Genomic DNA, 17,901 nt, shown 5'->3' on the forward strand with positions numbered 1-17,901 from the left:
TTTCCACAAAATTAGCTGGTGTAAAAATGACACAAGACCCCCCTTTTCAGTACGTACTGTTAATACTAACACTTAGTAGAAAAGTAATAGTACAGGCTCTATCCATGATGTTAATAAAAAAAAAAAAGAGTATATTAGTAACAGCCGAGGCTGAATTAATTTTAGTAGTTTTTTTTAGTTAAAAATGCCACTTTTGACTCTCTAAGTATAGTTTATATATTACAAACTTAAAATTATTTAGTGGTTCTGTTTTATATGATGTTTAAACATTTGAAAACACATTTAAATTTCAGTGTGGATCCTGTCTGTCCAATAAGTAAGGACAAAATTATAGTGGAAGCTGCAGAATGATAAGTAACTGCACTTTTTTTTAAAGGAATTATAAAATCCTATTTAAGTATTTTTTTTTGTTCCATTTTAAGTAACATATTTATTTATTCCACGGATAATTAACATCCGACTACCGTTGGTCCTTCGTCTTTACCTCTTTTGGACCTCCAGCTTGCCATACAAAAACAACAATGGCGTCTTCTGCGGATGTTCACGTCCGAATTTGCGCACAAGAAATTATCAAATATGATCTGGAAATTAAAGCTCTCATTCAGGTAAGGAATGAAGAACGAGCGCCTTGTTTGTCCTTTCATCCTGAGCCATTTCTGAACCGTTGGTAACTCTGGAGAGCTGGCTGAACATGCGCACAACAGATCTTCAAGTTGAGCTAAGAAGAAGCTAACGTTAACTTTCCGACAGTCAAAAGACACAAAACATTCTTGATTTTGTTTATTTTAATTAGGCAAAAAATCATTCCTGAGACAGTTATAATACTTTTGAGTAATAAATCTCTAATTATTCAAATAACCGAGAGAAGAAAATGATCATTTATTATCAGATGTTATTTAAAAAAATATTTACGACGCACTCTTTGTTTAGTTCTGCGTTCGTGATATCCTAATTAGTAAGGGAAATTAAAATAAGTTAAAACAAATTGTTTTAGAAAATGTAAATAATATGAATATAAAAAAATATATTAAGTTTTTTTTTTTAATGGAGAAAAATGTGCTAAAATTTATACTGTATATCCTGAGCCAGATGGTGGAACGGCTGTAAGCTGAGAGACACCTGCCCTATCAAAAAGTGACCGCCAGTGTTTCTTTGTCTAATGTCTTTGGTTATATTGCTAAATAGCTCTAGTCAACAGGATTTAAAAATGGATTTCATATATAAAGTAATAAAAAATGACATATTTTGCAAGTATTTTTATGGTTCTACATTACATTGCAATCAATCAAGTCCTTTTGGCCATTTAAAGTATCTTTATACAGCTGTTATATTTGTATAGATTTCTGCTGTCCTCTTGGCCAGATCATCACTGACAGCTGATGTCCATTGGTGAGGGCCAGAATGTAGAACAACCACTAAATCTCTTTTCACCACAGCAGGCAATTACAGTGCCACATCCCCTACTTCCCCTTTCCCTCTCAAGACCCCGAGTTGCTTTGAACTCCACCACTTGGGGGCAGCAGCTCATGTGTAGTGGTGGACACACCATTTCTCAGCCACCTCACACTCTGCTGCAAACTGCTCCACTGCAAGCTGGAGGTCATTGCTCGATTCAACCACCAGAACCACATCAGCAAAAAGCAGAGATGAGATCCTGAGTCCACTGAATTTGACTGCCTCCACCTCTTGGCTGCACATAGAAACTGTCTTCCAAAAAAACTTGTGAACAGAATCAATGATAAAGGGGCAGAGCTGGTGGAGTCCAGGATTCACAGGGAATGAGTCTGACTTGCTGCCAAGCTCTCAGTACACTATGTACAATGACAAAACACTTTATAACAATGGACCAGATGTCTCATACTCCTAAAGCACAAGCTCCTTTGCTCACACAAAGATTTGTGCATTTATGAATTCACATGATGTATGTCTTACTCGATGTGATATAATTATAAAATATAACTAATACATTATATTTAACTCAATGTGTGTGTGTTGTCTGTAGGACATCAGGGATTGTCCAGGACCTCAGTCTGCTCTTGTGGAGCTCAATGCTCAGGTCAAAGAGAAATTCAACAAGCTGAGGCTCAGAATTCAGGTCAGGCCTCAGCTACACATCCACACGGTGCTGCATCTGACAGGGTTTTTTTTTTTTTTTGCTTAATATTGGATCTGTGTCATGTGATGCCATGATGTTGTTGTTTTTTTGTTTCTTCCAGGATCTGGAGCAGATGGCCAAAGAGCAGGACAAAGAGTCAGACAGAGTGGCCATCCAAACAGAGACCGAGAGCCAATGGAAGCAGATGCTGAGGTGTTTAGACGCAGACGCACACAGACACATCTAAAAAAAATAAGCCTGTGCAGCACCAGTCATTTTATTTTCCCCTTGAATCACTTGCCTCGTGTCCCAGTGAACATGTTGTTGGTTTCTGTTTTGTTGCGATGATAATGTAAACTGGAAATGCAGACACAAGCGAGCACTTAAGATGGAAAAAAAATCTAAAACAAAAACTTTCAGTCTCAAAATTGTTTGCTTTTTCTTGTCTGTCTTGTCAGCAACCAGACAGCGTGGAGAAAAGCTAACCTGGCTTGTAAACTTGCCATAGACAACATGGAGAAGGACGAACTGCTGCATGGTGAGGAAAACCACAACACCAGACAGAGGTAAATATAGTTTCTGCCAAGGCTCTGCTACAGAGCACTGTACTACGAAGACAGTTCAGTGTACCCCGAGTTTGTTTGCGTTATGTAGATTCCCATACTTCTACACCTGGTTAGAGCTGCTGATATGCAGTCTGAACTTTGATCAGTGATTTTTGTATACCTGCAGCCAAACAGGAGGAAATTAATGTCACCTGTATTAATTTACCTGGTTTCTGTTTAGCTGTAAAAGGCTGATGGGGTATTATCGTTACCCTGCCGGGCAGAGGCATCGTACACACCTTGAGAACAAGGCTGCTTAGGATTTTCAAACTGATACCATAGTTTCTGTCAGTAACTTCTATCCTCTACTTCCTGTAGTTATTACCATTACACTGTTTTCTTTCTGTTTTTAAGCCCAGGCCACCAATAATATTTCTGTTTTACACAGATGTGTGTTTATGTTTATGGAGTGTTATCAGATGAATCGCAGTATGACAACTATGTCAAAACAACAGCTAATCTGCTGTACACTGAAATACAGATACACTTGTTAACATCTGTAAAACTATCTTTTGTCTAATGTCTGTGGTTTAAAATGCTTTCATGAACGATTATTAAATAAGATTTTTTTAATTGTTGCTTTTGGTCATTTGTGATTTAAAAAAATTGATTAAAAACTGGCACAAATGAACCAAAAAAGATAAATGAATATAAAAATAGAGTGGCTAGTTGCACTGGTGGTAGAAACACAAGGTTCTAAACTACTTAATGAGAAAAAGATTCCTTCTAGTCTCCAATAAATCACTTTAATATAATCTAATAATAAATTAGGCATGTCAGAACCCATCTGCAGTACTTCACCTGCTCTGTTCTGTGTGTGTGTGTGTGTGTTTTTGTCTCAGGAAAGCAACCAAGGAAAATTTAGTGGAAACCAGCAGCAACATCACAGAGAGTCTGATGTCTATCAGCAGGATGATGTCTGAACAGGTGAAGCAGAGTGAGGACACCATTGGCACTCTAGGTAAAAATCTAATTTTATGTTTCAGTCTCCTGTCCACATTTCCTAACCGATCCTCCTAAACCCTTAATGCCTTTAATTCTTCGTCCTCCTTATTCAGCCACCTCATCCAGGACGGTGCAGGAAACCAACGAGGAGTTTAAAAGCATGACAGGAACCATTCACCTGGGCAGGAAGCTCATCCTGAAGTACAACCGGCGGGAGCTGACAGACAAGCTGCTCATCTTCCTTGCACTAGCCCTCTTCTTTGCCACTGTCCTCTACATCCTCAAGAAACGTCTCTTCCCCTTCATTTAGTCGGCCGCCTGGGTCTGTTTTTCCTCAAGGACGTGGGGACTGGCTTGGAAGGAGTTAACACAGTGAATTGTAGGAGGTATGAAGTAGAAGCATGAACCACATGGACTCTTAGAAGCAGCACTGAAACTGGACTGTAGCACACAGAGGCGGCGTGAAGTGGGAACGTGTTACTTCTTACATATAATATGCAATATGAAGGGTTGGAAAATATCTGAAGCTCAAGATCCACTTCAGCAGTGAAAGGAGCAAAGTGAGTAAAACTGACATCCAGAGTTTCATAGAAAACATTAAGAAGCCACAGCCTGCCTCGAGTAGATATGGTTATACAATGTATTGTCAAAAGTTTGAACGCATGTTGCAAATGGTCACAGTTGAAGAAGGGATCTGCTGCTTTTTAGCCTTTTCCTTGATGCCTCACACTGCCTCCCTGGTGTTACAGTAAGGACTCTGTTATCCTAATGTGACCATTTCTATCATTCTGGATGATGGGTCTTTTTCAGAAAGCCTGAACTTGAGGAAATTCATGTGTTTACATTGAAATTTACATTAAATTGAAGTAAATACAGAGAGCTTAAAGGTTCAGATGCTCATATTTGCCAAATTGTGTGCAGTTTTTGAAATGTTGATACCTTAAAGCACACTGTAGGTTTCACAATGCAATAAGACAGCATCTAAAGATCAGCAGCCTGTATGCTCATGTAATATCTCTTTGTACCCCTTCAGTCCAGCGTAAAAGGAAGAAAAGGTAGTCTGTGATTCTGCCCTCATGTCAGTCATGTTGAAAGGTTGGGAGTTAGAGACTAAAGCAAGGGACCACTGGAGGCTTGTTTTAAGCCTCGATTGCTGCAAATAAACAAAATCCATCCAAAGAGGTGATCTGCGTGATAAAATGTTTCAGCTTATGCAAAATATTCACGTCCTCCAAGCAGAGGGCAACCTTATTTGAATTCAGCTGGAGCTTCACTTTTACACAGAGATGGGAAGAAAAGAGGGGGACAGAAAAGTGAGCAACATTGTAGGACTCCATCTACTCCTGTTGAGTCATGGGTGGTTTCTGAGCTGTAGTAGTATCTTCTGACTTAACCAGCCTTTAATTCTACAGCTTAAGAGAAAAACAAAAAAAAAAAAAAAACCCCAAAGCGGGTTGCCCTCCTAGTGTCCAGTACCTTTAATTCAGAACTAGTCAGGGTCATGGTTGCAAAATGCACCAACCTTTGTTTTTGTTTACTTTTGTTATAAAGTGTGAATGTGCTCAGGAGTGTATTTAGTGTACATTTTTTTTTTTAACCTCATGCCTTCCTTCCAAACTACTGAACCAGTAATCCAGTGAATGATTGTTGCCCTGAAAGGTGTCAGATTGTGTGAATGTTGAACAAAAGCCCCGTGGGTTAGAGTTCATTTAAAAGTCTCAAGCACCAGCAGATGTCTTAAAACTCAAAATATCAGTTTGAACTGCAGTGCTGTTAAAAGACTTGTTCAACAGGATAGGACTAATTTAAATAACACACTTCTGTTTGTTCATCAGTATCACTTTATTTTAATAAAATTCAAATAACTGTTCAGAGTTTGTGATCCATTGGAGAAAAAAAAAAAAAAAAAAAAACCCAAAAAAAACAAAAAAAAACCCAAAAAAACCACAGCATTCGACACCAGAGGTCTGTATGAAATGTGAACAAGTGAACATTAAAAATACATTTCTAACACATATTGACCTATGAGTGCTTTCCTTTCTGCACACTGCGCCTCATCTGTTTCTCCATGGTACACAATATGACTTTCTCCATAAATACAAAAGCAGATTCATAACTCTGTTCCTAAAATGTTGTGATGCTGTGTAAAAGTTCAAATTGAGCAAATGTTTTTCATGAAACAGTAAAGTGTCCCAGTTTAAACACTTGGTAGGTTTTCTATGTTCAATACTGAATAAAATATAATGCATTCTAATGGTATTTAGATTTTACACAGCGTCACAACTTTTTTGGAACTGGGCTTGTAAACAGGATACTGACTGAGCCATGAGCTACACTTGACCTACTGATTCCGTGTGTGTACGTCTGATGCTGAGCTGCAGTGGTCTGTGAGATTGAAGTGAGGTAGATAATTGTTCTTCCATCCTTAATGGAGCACAAATGCCCAGCAGATTGAATAAGTTATGATGCATTACTACACTGAATACTTTTAGCCACTACTGCTAGTATTATAGAATTGTGTACTCAGTTTCCATCTGTCTGTAGAGGAGTGACACTGGATTTCTCAGACACAACTGAATCTGGTTCAGTTGTGTTGTCTATAGGACTGAGCCTGGGCCCATCCTCTGGTTTAGCCTCTGTTTGTTGCTGCAGGGGTCCCCCAGCAGCGATAGGCCATGGTGCACTGGTGGGTGGGGAAGTGCTTTGGTTGAGGGTATCGGATTGGCAGAGGGGGCAGTTTCCGGCAAGGCTGCTGCAAAGCGACCCCCAGTACTGCTCGCATTGTTCACGCAAACGGCGTCCGACCCACGTCTTGACCTCCTCTCCGCACTTCAGCAGGAAGTTCGTCAGCTCCACGTATGGCCTGGCAGGATGCGAATACATCAGGGTCATCAATAAATACTTGGCTGTTTTGTCCAAATGTACATTTAGAAAAAATGTCACTTACAGGAAGTGCCAAAAACAATAGAATGTCCCAGTTTTATTCATTTTTCCATTTGAGCAATTAATGACATAATTTTGAATGCATTTATTTGTACACATATCTATCAAAACAATAAAATTGTGGCTGTTAGTAGTTAATTTGTGTGAGTTTGTGTTTCTCACCCAGGGGGAAACATTAGGTGAAACTGCACCAGGTTTTCCACGGTGTCCATGTGATCCCGCAGTGCCAGGCAGAGCTGGTGTTTGGTGTAGCACTCCCTCTGAAGCACGCACACCATCTCCTTTATCGCCGAACACCGCCGGCTGATGCAGCTGAAACGCTGCCGCAGCCCCAATGCCAGGCACCGCAACGTGTCCTTCACAAATGCTTTGCCCTGCGAGAAAAAGGAGAACAGTGAGTGGACGATTACAGGGAAACCTATATACATACACACGATTTCCCCCCCCCCCCCACATAATGTTTTATTGCAACCATGTTTTTATTTCCAATAGTCTTTTCTATCAGATTCAAAGACTTCTATTTAGTTTTTTTATTCTATTATTGATTTATTATTTATGTCCATGTTTGATTTATCATCTTTTCAGTCATCTATAAAGTACTTTGAGTTGGTCTAAGTTCTATGAAAGTGCTACGCAAACAAAAACAATTTGTGACAGCCTTAAATCAAGGGGTTTACCTGAAGTACTGTTTAGGAAATAAAACCATTTTTATACACAGTCCTTGATTTTTAGAGGCTGAAAAGTAACAATTTTAAAATAAGGAATTTTTTTTTTTTTCTCTTCTTTTTAAGTAGTTGGATTAAAATGGTTTGTAGTCACCGACTGTGTGACGTCTAGAACCATCAGACATCACCAGATGCTGCATTTCCTCCCTTCAGATGGTACGTCAGTCCTATACTGAAGCCACCTTCAGTTTAAGCTCGTTTGTGGCTCTTTAATTTCAGTTTTATCTTCAGAGGCTGAAAACCTGCTGACTTGAAGAATATCCCATTTCTTTGCATTGAAGAACTCTTGTGCTGAATTGCTAATGCTACAGCTATTGCAATACTTTTGTTAAATCCCTTGAATTAAAGCTAAAATTTGCACTTGAATGATTTGAAACCTGTGGTGTCCAGAGACCAGAAAACCAAATGCTCTGTGAAAAACATTAGTTTTTGCTGTATGATCTTTACCTCACAATATAAAGTGCCTCAAGGCAACCGTCTTTGTTATTTGGTACCATGTAAATAGAACTGTATTGAAAAATAACTTATGACTTACAGAGAAGGGGTGAGGTTAAATAAATGTCCACTTCTTCACACTCCTTTTTGAGTATGTAAACTAAATATCTTGTAATGCATTTCACTTCATTTTTGTATACTTTAAAAGGAATATTTTTCCTAAATTACATTCTGTACACTGTTGGAAGTTCTAACAGACGCTTGGGGTAGGCTCTGAAAGCCAGACTATCCTCATCCACTTTTACAGTAGAGAGCGAGAGAAAACAAACCACAAAACCAAACCCAAACCACAACATGTTGACAGCCTGGCACAAAAACAGTTTGACCTCTGTGGATGCTCTACATAGATCTTCATGACAGCTGGTGAACTCGCCCAATCGTCAGTGTATTTGGCCAACTGCTCAACTGGAGTAAGGTCATTTGGTGCTGCTAGCGCATTAGTACAGTATGTGAGGAAAAACAGATATAATAAGAGGGTGGCTGTGCATGTACAAAGACAAATTTGAATCTGCGAGTTAAGCAGTGAAGAAAACAGAAAAAAAAACAAAAACACGAACCTGTGGTGCCGACCTAAACAAATTTCAGATTGTCATCTATACCCTCAACAAGTGCCCCAGCAATAAGTGGTGCACACTAAGAGAATGGTAAAGGCCTAAATGCTCAACCCCTACATTGAGGGGATCCGGTGGCTCTGTAATGCTGCGGGGGGCTTTTTGCTGGCACGTATTGGGTCTTAGGGGATCTGCAAATCTCTACAAAATTCTTCTGGGTGATCATCTTTATCATGTTATGAAACATGAAGCCCTGAAGAAGTTTCCTGCCACACTTTATCCTTTAATCCACGACCATCTGTATCAGGTACATTCACTCAGAGATCTTCAAAGAACATCTTCTGTTTCTGCTCAAACTGGGGACACATTAGGCCTGCATCATTTTCTCATACATTTCTATTCTAGTAATGTGGACAGGATGTTCCTGTTCTCTCCTTTCACTTCCCCTCTCACGCTGTGCTGTAACTGTGCTGCCATGCATAACGATACACTGCTTCTTATACAACAAGCATTCCTCACAAATGACCGCAATGATGGAAGGGATTAAATGAAATAAAAACATGCATCCAGATATGCCTTCTCCAACCCTGCCCAGGCAACTTCTGAACTTCCCCTCAGCCTGTCAGTGCCCCACAGGCGTAACGACACAACTGACTTAATGAGTTTATTTTGAGTGTGAATGAATGTGAGACACACTGGCTTATCCTCACCTGCAAGTCGTAGTGTCCAGCGTTGTGCAGCAGAGTAAGACATATGTGGTCCAGCCCTCGGATTTCACAGGAGTTGTTGCTCAAACACTGAAACATCCCACAGCCAACATCAGCTGAACTCAACAGGCAACTCTGGAGCTCCGCTACGAGACACAGTAGAGATCAGCATTAACTTTCCAGGTGAATGTATGTGCCAAATAATATAATATTAAAAACAATACACATCCACTGTCAAGCCTCAGACCTTTGGCCTTCACTTTTCAGAAATTAGTATTGTGCCATACTGCAAATTTTTCATATCAATCCAACACAAAGGAAATGCAGGGCCAGTAATAATAATACTTTTAACTTAAACAGGCAGCTTATGTAGGGGAGAGGAGTGTGTCATGATTTAGTAGATGAATCATCATCCATTTGCAAATTCTGATCACATTTTAATGACCGCTAAATTACTGTGTTTGTTTATTTCCCACAATAATTAACAAACAAAGCACACCTTTCAGCTTTTCATACATTTTGACACTCATGTTTTTGGAGAGGTATACATTTTTCCATTTCCAAAACAAATAAAAGTGTATTAAAAACAATTCACTGGGCTACATACTGAACTTAAGATAGAAACAAAGTATCGATCCTGTCGAGCTAATATGGATCCACGTTGGTATCGACAGTATCATGTTTGGATCGAGCCCCTCAACTATCAGAAACCTATTTGTAAGTGTACGGAATGTAAATATGAGGATTTAGACATTTAAATGTTAGATAGTACTTTTTGATCAGCTTTCCTTACAGATTAGACACAAAAGCACAACCAGAATTCATACATAAGGCACACTGTCGATTTTTGAGAAAATGAAAGTATTTTAGTGAAAGGTTAGAGTCCGGAAAATACAGTATACGAGTTATGTAAGGTAGTTTGTTTCGGGCCAGGAGACAGCACAGTTTCACACACTCTTCATTTTGCACTTTATGGCGCTGTTGTAAATGGTGAAAATACTAGTGCTAGTTGCACGGCGTCAACACGTTAACGAGGTAACCGCTAACCGCAACGCTAACGCGTTGACGCCGTGCAGCCCCACGCACGGGGCGATCCGCGGTAACTCGTTAACGGAGACTTGTCGCGTTAATACAGTTATGGCGTTAACCTCATTTTAACGAGTGTAACGCTGCAGCACTAAAATAGTAATCTCCAAATGTTCTCTTTTTACAGACCAGCGCCTCTTTGATAGCTGCCGCGTCCATCTTGTCGTTAGCTGCAGGTGAAGCGATGGGGGAGGGGGAGTTGTGTTAGTGAAGGAGAGGCCGAGTAACACGTAGAGAGAAAAGCGAGACAAACTTGCAGTTCCATGAATATAATTATAACGTAACAGTCTATCTATATAAACGATATAGTCACACAGCTTATCTCGTATAAAAATATATCGATATATTTTTAAAAAACTCGATATATCGCCCAATCCTAGCTAGAAGCATACTTTAACGGGTAAAATTAAGTGGCAAGCCGTCTTGGCTTTATGAATATGAGCTACAAGCATACTCTGATGGGCAAAGTTAAGTGGCAAACCGTCATACTAACTTAACTTTGTGCTGGAATTACTATGACAGCAGAAATGTGCATAAACTACTTACGGTAGGACGTGTTGCCAAAGTAGGATGTTTTTCAGAACACCGGGAAAGGGATACAGAGGGAATGTGCATGGACAGGGTCGAACCACCGGAGTCGCGCATTGAATTACAGTCACCAACAGCACAGGAGGTTAGAGAGGCGCGCACGGCCAACAGGTTGTCTTACAATGAGATTAAATGCGCAATAAGGGGGAGAAAAAAGTAGCACCCCTCAAGCTCTTTTTTAGGGCCAACAAGGGCCTCGGGCATGTAAAGTTTTCTTCAAAATGCAGTTTCCGACGCTTAAATGCGACCGTTACACGACCTGTGAAAACTTGCACGTGGCGGCTCACCTGTGCTCTGCAAAGAGAGGCGCCTTCTCATCTGGCTCACTTCTTGCTCCAGAACATCATGCTGGTCGTTGGTCAGCACATGACACACCAGCAGCAGAAAAAACACAGTGGAGACAGCGGACGCGTTCACCGGCATCACTGAGGTCGAGTCAGCGTATGTGCGGTGCTCTTTTCTTCTCTTCTCTTGGTAGAAGTTCGCGCAGCTAGAGCTCGAAGCCTTTGAATAACTTTACTCTGTGACGAGGCGATCGAGGCTATATATATGTAGAGCCGCAGGAGACCGGCGCGTTCACGAAGGCTGGAGCTTGGGTCTCCACCAATCACAGCCTAGCGCCGTGACCGCGCAGCACTTGCGCAGCTGAAGGTTTATCATTGATGAGAGTAAAAGAGGAACCTCCACCCCCTCACCCCAGCAGAAGATCCATGAATTTGAAAACAAAAAGAGACAAGTAGTGATTTCGGGGTTTTTTTTGGTTTCTTGGTTAAAAAAAAAACACACGAAGAAGGACCCACGGAGGACAGAAATGGGATCAGGCAGAAATGGGAAGGATCACGTTGAGCGAACACACAAAAGAAAGTGAATCCCATTCCCATCAGCTCTCCCCAGAAGTGAAAATGTTCTTATAGAGGCCGCTTGTTCCTCCAGAGTCTGCGGGGGTGTGTTTGACGGCTTGCAGCTGCTTTCTTGGCGAGGCGCAGAGGCGTGCAATGAGGAACGTGTCAGACGCGCCCGGGCTGCAGCACATTGAAAGAGCACCGCGTTTTTCCAACTGTGAGGAAATCCTACAGTTTTCCTACATCATATTAGCGTGAAACAACTTCTGCGTAAACACGCAGCATTTTTATACTAAACATCCAGGAACACTTTCACACGCGAAATACTTAATCTTTTATAGATCTCTCAAAAGGCACTAAGAAGCAGCGCAGGTAGTATGACCCGTTGTCCATGAGGACTGCTGCTGAGACTGCACAGCAGCCCACTCCGCTTTTTGAGACATTGTCCCACATTGTGATGTGTTGATCTATGGCTACATCTTTACTGACAACCAAAGAAAATGAGCAAACAGAAGTAGAAGTACCAGTGCACTGCAATAACTTCTAAAGTAACAGTTTTAGAAGTTCTTTTAATAGAAAGTGAAAATATAGATGTGCACAAAAGAGCTATTGCATAGCCTCCATTTACATTCCCAAGACTTCAAGTCAAAACTGATCTAAAGTAAAATATAGTAGCTATAGTTAATTCTCCTTCACATCTTTGATACTAAACCTATAACCTGCACAGTTTGTGCATGTTAGGAATATCAGACCACCTTCCAGTAATCGCTCCATATTATTTCACCCTAATGTCACCAAAGACACTACTGGAGCTGGAGGCAATACTTAATGATTAATTTGAGAATACTTAGATATTTATCTGTGTGAGACTTAGTTACACATTCAAGTGTTGTTGCCACCTATTATCAAGTTTTTTGTTTGCTTCCCGTGAACAACTGGCCAATCAAAATTGGGTCAGCAGAGACTCAACTAATGTTTAATCAACTATTAAAGAACAACTTCAACTTTTTAACACCTGTCAGCCTAGAAGAAGCAACTTTTGAAACTTAGGGAACAAAATAACTGGGTTTGCATCAGAGGTTAGTGAGGGCGGTCTCTGCCTATGCAGTCACCCTTGGAAAAACCCACCAAATATTCAACTTGAGGTCAAACCACAACTTTATTGAGATAAACTAAGGTGTCTAGACTTTACATTAAGAGAACAGGCAAGGTCGTCAAATGTCATTTTGACATTGGGGAAAGAGTTAAAGAGAAATAAATCCACCAGCACTATCTGATATCAGTTAGAAAATAGCGCCAGTGCTCATATCATGTAAAATCATTCAATATAGCCAGACCCCCTTTAACACTTTATACCAACAGTAACCATAAGCTCGTGTTATTTGAGCAGGAAGGTGGAGGAGAAGCCAAAAAACCCCCAACGTGTAACAGAAAACCTGAAAAGCTGAATACATACATGAATAGCCTGTCATTCACAGCAGTCATGCCCTTACTTTTAAGCCTTGATACAATTTAAAGAAGTGAGTTTTAGCTGCACACGAACCTGCAGAGTTAACAGACGTGAACCAGTCAGAGTAACTGCAGTGGCACCTTTGCATATGCATGTTTAAGAATGTGTACAGCTCTCTCCTTTTACATATATTTTTGCAAAAACTTTCAGCTGTCAGGACAGATTTTTTTCCTACAAAATCATCGTGGCCAAATAGATTCGCAATAATTGTAGTAAAGATTAATACTACAATATAAAAATGGATATGGATGGATATCAGGAAATCAAGGAGAACCTGTGCAGTCCTGTGTGGATGCAATTTGGTCTAAAATTTGTTGGACAAAGGAAATGATTGTAGTTTTTATTTACAGTGGCTTGCGAAAGTATTCGGCCCCCTTGAACTTTTCCACATTTTGTCACATTACAGCCACAAACATGAATCAATTTTATTGGAATTCCACGTGAAAGACCAACACAAAGCGGTGTACACGTGAGAAGTGGAACGAAAATCATACATGATTCCGAACATTTTTTACAAATAAATAACTGAAAAGTGGGGTGTGCGTAATTATTCAGCCCCCTTTGGTCTGAGTGCAGTCAGTTGAACATAGACATTGCCTGATGAGTGCTAATGACTAAATAGAGTGCACCTGTGTGTAATCTAATGTCAGTACAAATACAGCTGCTCTGTGACGGCCTCAGAGGTTGTCTAAGAGAATATGAACACCATGAAGTCCAAAGAACACACCAGACAGGTCAGGGATAAAGTTATTGAGAAATTCAAAGCAGGCTTAGGCTACAAAAAGATTTCCCAAGCCTTGAACATCCCACGGAGCACTGTTCAAGCGATCATTCAGAAATGGAAGGAGTATGGTACAACTGTAAACCTACCAAGACAAGGCCGTCCACCTAAACTCACAGGCCGAACGAGGAGAGTACTAGGGCTGCCACAAACGATTATTTTGATAGTCGACTAATCAGATCATCATCCATTGGACGTAAAACGTACAGCTTATTGCACCAGCAGCATCTGCTCTTATATAACTATCATTAGCTTACAGCTTTAAGTGTTTAAGGTATGTGCTAACTAAAAATAAAGACAAGATGATAGTTTGTTTCAGTGAAGTTTAATAAACTCCTTGCTATCTAAAATATAACAGGACACCGGAGTAGATTCTCCAGCATCTCACACTTCTGATAATCAGTTGTCTGCTTGACGTTTATTCAGCTGTGTAAAAACTATAACTTTAATCTCAGCCAAACAGATTTACTCAGGAACAAATAAAATACTAAAAAAAAAAAAAAAAAAGCCAAACAATAACATTTTTAAGTTATCTAAGTGACTCATATGTTTAACCTGAGTAGCGAAAGACGGCGGTGGGTTTGAAAACGATTTGCCGGGAGTCTGGTGTTCTCACGGCTCTAGTTAGCCTAGCCCCCGGCTAGCTATCGAGCTAGTGGGTAACAGACGTCTCCGAAAACGTCGAGCGCTTTTGAAAATATGCGGTGTCTTGATAAACTGAGCAGATATTTAAGGTTTCCACAGCTACATTCCCGCCTGAAAATATGTTAAACGTTTATTTTGTGACCCAGAAAGAATAATAAGAGTAATATTAAAACTAACTAGCTGCCGCCATTGTTGGAAACTGAGCTGGGCCGCGCTATGAATTCTGGGACACAGCTTCTTCTTCTTCGGGGTTTAACGGCAGCTGGCATCCTTGTACATGCAGTGCTGCCATGCCATCTTCTGTTTCAATCCGTTATTACACTCTTAAATCCTACTACATATTCCTGCGTCTTTTGTGATCTTACAAAGCTTCAAACGATGCGTCGACTATTAAATCAGTCGTCGACGATTTTGATAGTCGACGTAATCGTGACTAGTCGACTAATCGTGGCAGCCCTAGAGAGCACTGATCAGAAATGCAGCCAAGAGGCCCATGGTGACTCTGAACGAGCTGCAGAGATCTACAGCTCAGGTGGGGGAATCTGTCCATAGGACAACTATTAGTTGTGCACTGCACAAAGTTGGCCTTTATGGAAGAGTGGCAAGAAGAAAGCAGTTAACAGAAAACAATAAAGTCCCATTTGCAGTTTGCCACAAGCCATGTGGGGGACACAGCAAAAATGTGGACGAAGGTGCTCTGGTCAGATGAAAACAAAATGCAAAACACTATGTGTGGTGGAAAACTAACACTGCACATCACTCTGAACACACCATCCCCACTGTCAAATATGGTGGTGGCAGCATCATGCTCTGGGGGTGCTTCTCTTCAGCAGGGACAGGGAAGCTGGTCAGAGTTGATGGGAAGATGGAGCCAAATACAGGGAATCTTGGAAGAAAACCTCTTGGAGTCTGCAAAAGACTTGAGACTGGGGCGGAGGTTCACCTTCCAGCAGGACAACGATCCTAAACATAAAGCCAGGGCAACAATGGAATGGTTTAAAACAAAACATATCCATGTGTTAGAATGGCCCAGTCAAAGTCCAGATCTAAATCCAATCGAGAATCTGTGGCAAGATCTGAAAACTGCTGTTCACAAATGCTGTCCATCTAATCTGACTGAGCTGGAGCTTATTTGCAAAGAAGAATGGGCAAGGATTTCAGTCTGTAGATGTGCAAAGCTGGTAGAGACATGCCCTAAAAGACTGGCAGCTGGAATTGCAGCGAAAGGTGGTTCTACAAAGTATTGACTCAGGGGGCTGAATAATTACGCACACCCCACTTTTCAGTTATTTATTTGTAAAAAATGTTTGGAATCATGTATGATTTTAATTCCACTTATCACGTGTACACCACTTTGCGTTGGCCTTTCACGTGGAATTGCAACTTTAATTTAAGCAGTTTAACAAAAGTATTTCATTAACTGTTTAGGAACTATGAATATTTTATTACACAGTCAGCCATTCCAGAGGCTCAAAAGTACAGACATACAAACATAACTGGATTGTTTTAAAAGGTTGTTTGAAAATCATTTGCAGTCATTCTCTCCCTAAACCCTATATCCAACGGACCAATGTCTTTGTGAAAAAAATTATAGACCTAACTGTACGCGCCCACTCATGTGTGTCTGTGCTATGAGCCATAATTTATATTTCTTGTTAAAATATTAAGCAATGAATTTAATTCCTAAAAAAAAAATCAGATGGTACATTTTGAATAAAGACCAGCCTCCGATGTCGTGTTTTTCTCATCTTGCACTCTATTTGTTGTGGTTAAATGTTTTGACTCGGAGTTTCATCAGAGTCTCCATACGAGCTAAACAAATACCTCATCTCTCTTACTCTCACTCTACTGCTCAACTACTGGCAGCTTAGCTTCATCTTCACTGCATTCAAGTGGCCTTCAGCAGGACTGACTGAGAAACATTGTGTGTGCGTTGCAGCAGGAGGTCAAGGAAAAAAGGACAGAACGTGTGTGTGTGTGTTCATGCAGGGGCCCAGTATAGGAAGACATCCTCTCACACGGGGTAATATTTGGACATTTGAAGACTATTTTCATTACTTTTCAAGCTGATTCGGCCTCCCACAACTTGTGGTGACCACCCACACAATGACCCTTCACTGCCAACAACAAACATGCACACTCGCATGTTCAAAACAACACCAGTGCACACACATCGCTGTGCAAATAGTATGTATGCAGGGCCTTCTTGTTCTTGCACTCTCATGATAAACACGATACATGTCTGCCTCATTGCATACACAAATCAGACTCACTACTAGATGTAAGATGTTTATGTATGTGTTTTGTACAATAGGTTACAAAACTTGGACAACTTCAGGGATGATATAACTGGTTTTAAATGTCCCAAACCACAATGACTGCATTTTTTAATTTATGTCACTAATGTAGCCATAATATAATTCAATAAAGTCATATTTTCAGCCAAAGCTTTTATTTTTAATCATTATTGTTTCATCAAAACACCTTAAAGTGAGGTTAGATGTTCCAGTTAGCTCTACATCTCTGTCGTGTTTATCTTCTTTTGCTTTGATTTCTACTAGATATCAATAAGTAAACATGTTTTTTTTTTTATGATTCAGTTGAACATCTATAGATGATCACACGTATCACAAGTACTGTATTGATAGACAGGAGGATGGCGGAGGATGACCAATGGATCTTACACAGTGCAAACATACACATGGTGCAAGCGTGTGGATCAGTCACCTGCCGAAAACAAGGAGTAAAATCAATAATATTAGCCGCAGTGACACACAAACACACTCACACACTAAGCCGACTGACTGACTTTAAGATTAAAGCCAGAGTTCATCGAGGATTTCAGAGTGACGGGGCTTCTCTTCAATGAAAACTGTAAGCACAAGAATCCCAGAGGAAGGGACACTGCTGCATAAACTTGGATGCTGATGATGCACATGACAAAAAAACATGTTTGAGTTCTTTTTCAATTTTTGCTCCTATAGTTTTGATGGTGTTTTTCCAGTACAGAATAACCATTCATGGTTTATGTATGTACCACACATACACTGCTGCATTTTTTGGCAACGATTTTCAATTAACACAACCGATTAGCAGTATAAATGTTGGGAATGGTGACAGCCCGTGCACAGAAGACTATAGTGGACAAAAATATATTAGATCCGTAGTGGTTTAGAACTCCCAAAGAGAACGAATTGGAAACAGTTTCGATAAATGGTAGGTGGATTAGTTCTTATATAGCACTTTTCTATTCTACCTGAGCACTCAAAGCGCTGTCCAGGGAGAGTTTTGAAGCTACGGTTTAGAAAAGTTCAGTAACTGTCATGTGTTTGAATATTGTTTAATTCCTGAGTCTGTTCAAGGAAACCTGAAACATTAAGCAG

At 40.3% G+C, this 17,901-nt stretch overlaps 2 protein-coding genes across 3 annotated transcripts; one reads left to right on the forward strand and one right to left on the reverse strand.

Moving 5' to 3' along the window:
* The first annotated feature begins 504 nt into the window (after positions 1 to 504).
* On the forward strand, positions 505 to 5,128 carry bnip1b (BCL2 interacting protein 1b). Of its 2 annotated transcripts, XM_080867855.1 has the most exons (6): positions 505 to 605; positions 2,003 to 2,095; positions 2,217 to 2,308; positions 2,554 to 2,661; positions 3,543 to 3,661; positions 3,759 to 5,120. In XM_080867855.1, exons 1-6 carry the CDS (start codon positions 522 to 524, stop codon positions 3,953 to 3,955), a joined length of 693 nt encoding a protein of 230 aa, XP_080723981.1. In that variant the 5' UTR covers positions 505 to 521; the 3' UTR covers positions 3,956 to 5,120. The 2 variants fall into 2 exon arrangements, with proteins under 2 accessions (XP_080723981.1, XP_080723982.1); XM_080867856.1 differs by lacking the exon at positions 2,003 to 2,095 and having other exon boundaries at positions 520 to 605; positions 3,759 to 5,128.
* Positions 5,129 to 5,269: 141 nt separating this feature from the next.
* LOC308387655 (stanniocalcin-2-like) lies at positions 5,270 to 11,244 on the reverse strand. The gene is made up of 4 exons (XM_080867854.1): positions 11,028 to 11,244; positions 9,070 to 9,212; positions 6,751 to 6,962; positions 5,270 to 6,508 (listed from the first exon to the last, which is right to left on the reverse strand). Exons 1-4 carry the CDS (start codon positions 11,161 to 11,163, stop codon positions 6,169 to 6,171), a joined length of 831 nt encoding a protein of 276 aa, XP_080723980.1. The 5' UTR covers positions 11,164 to 11,244; the 3' UTR covers positions 5,270 to 6,168.
* Positions 11,245 to 17,901: the final 6,657 nt, after the last annotated feature.

Source organism: Rhamphochromis sp. 'chilingali' (assembly GCF_963969265.1).
Source record: "Rhamphochromis sp. 'chilingali' genome assembly, chromosome: 19".
Taxonomy (NCBI): domain Eukaryota; kingdom Metazoa; phylum Chordata; class Actinopteri; order Cichliformes; family Cichlidae; genus Rhamphochromis; species Rhamphochromis sp. 'chilingali'.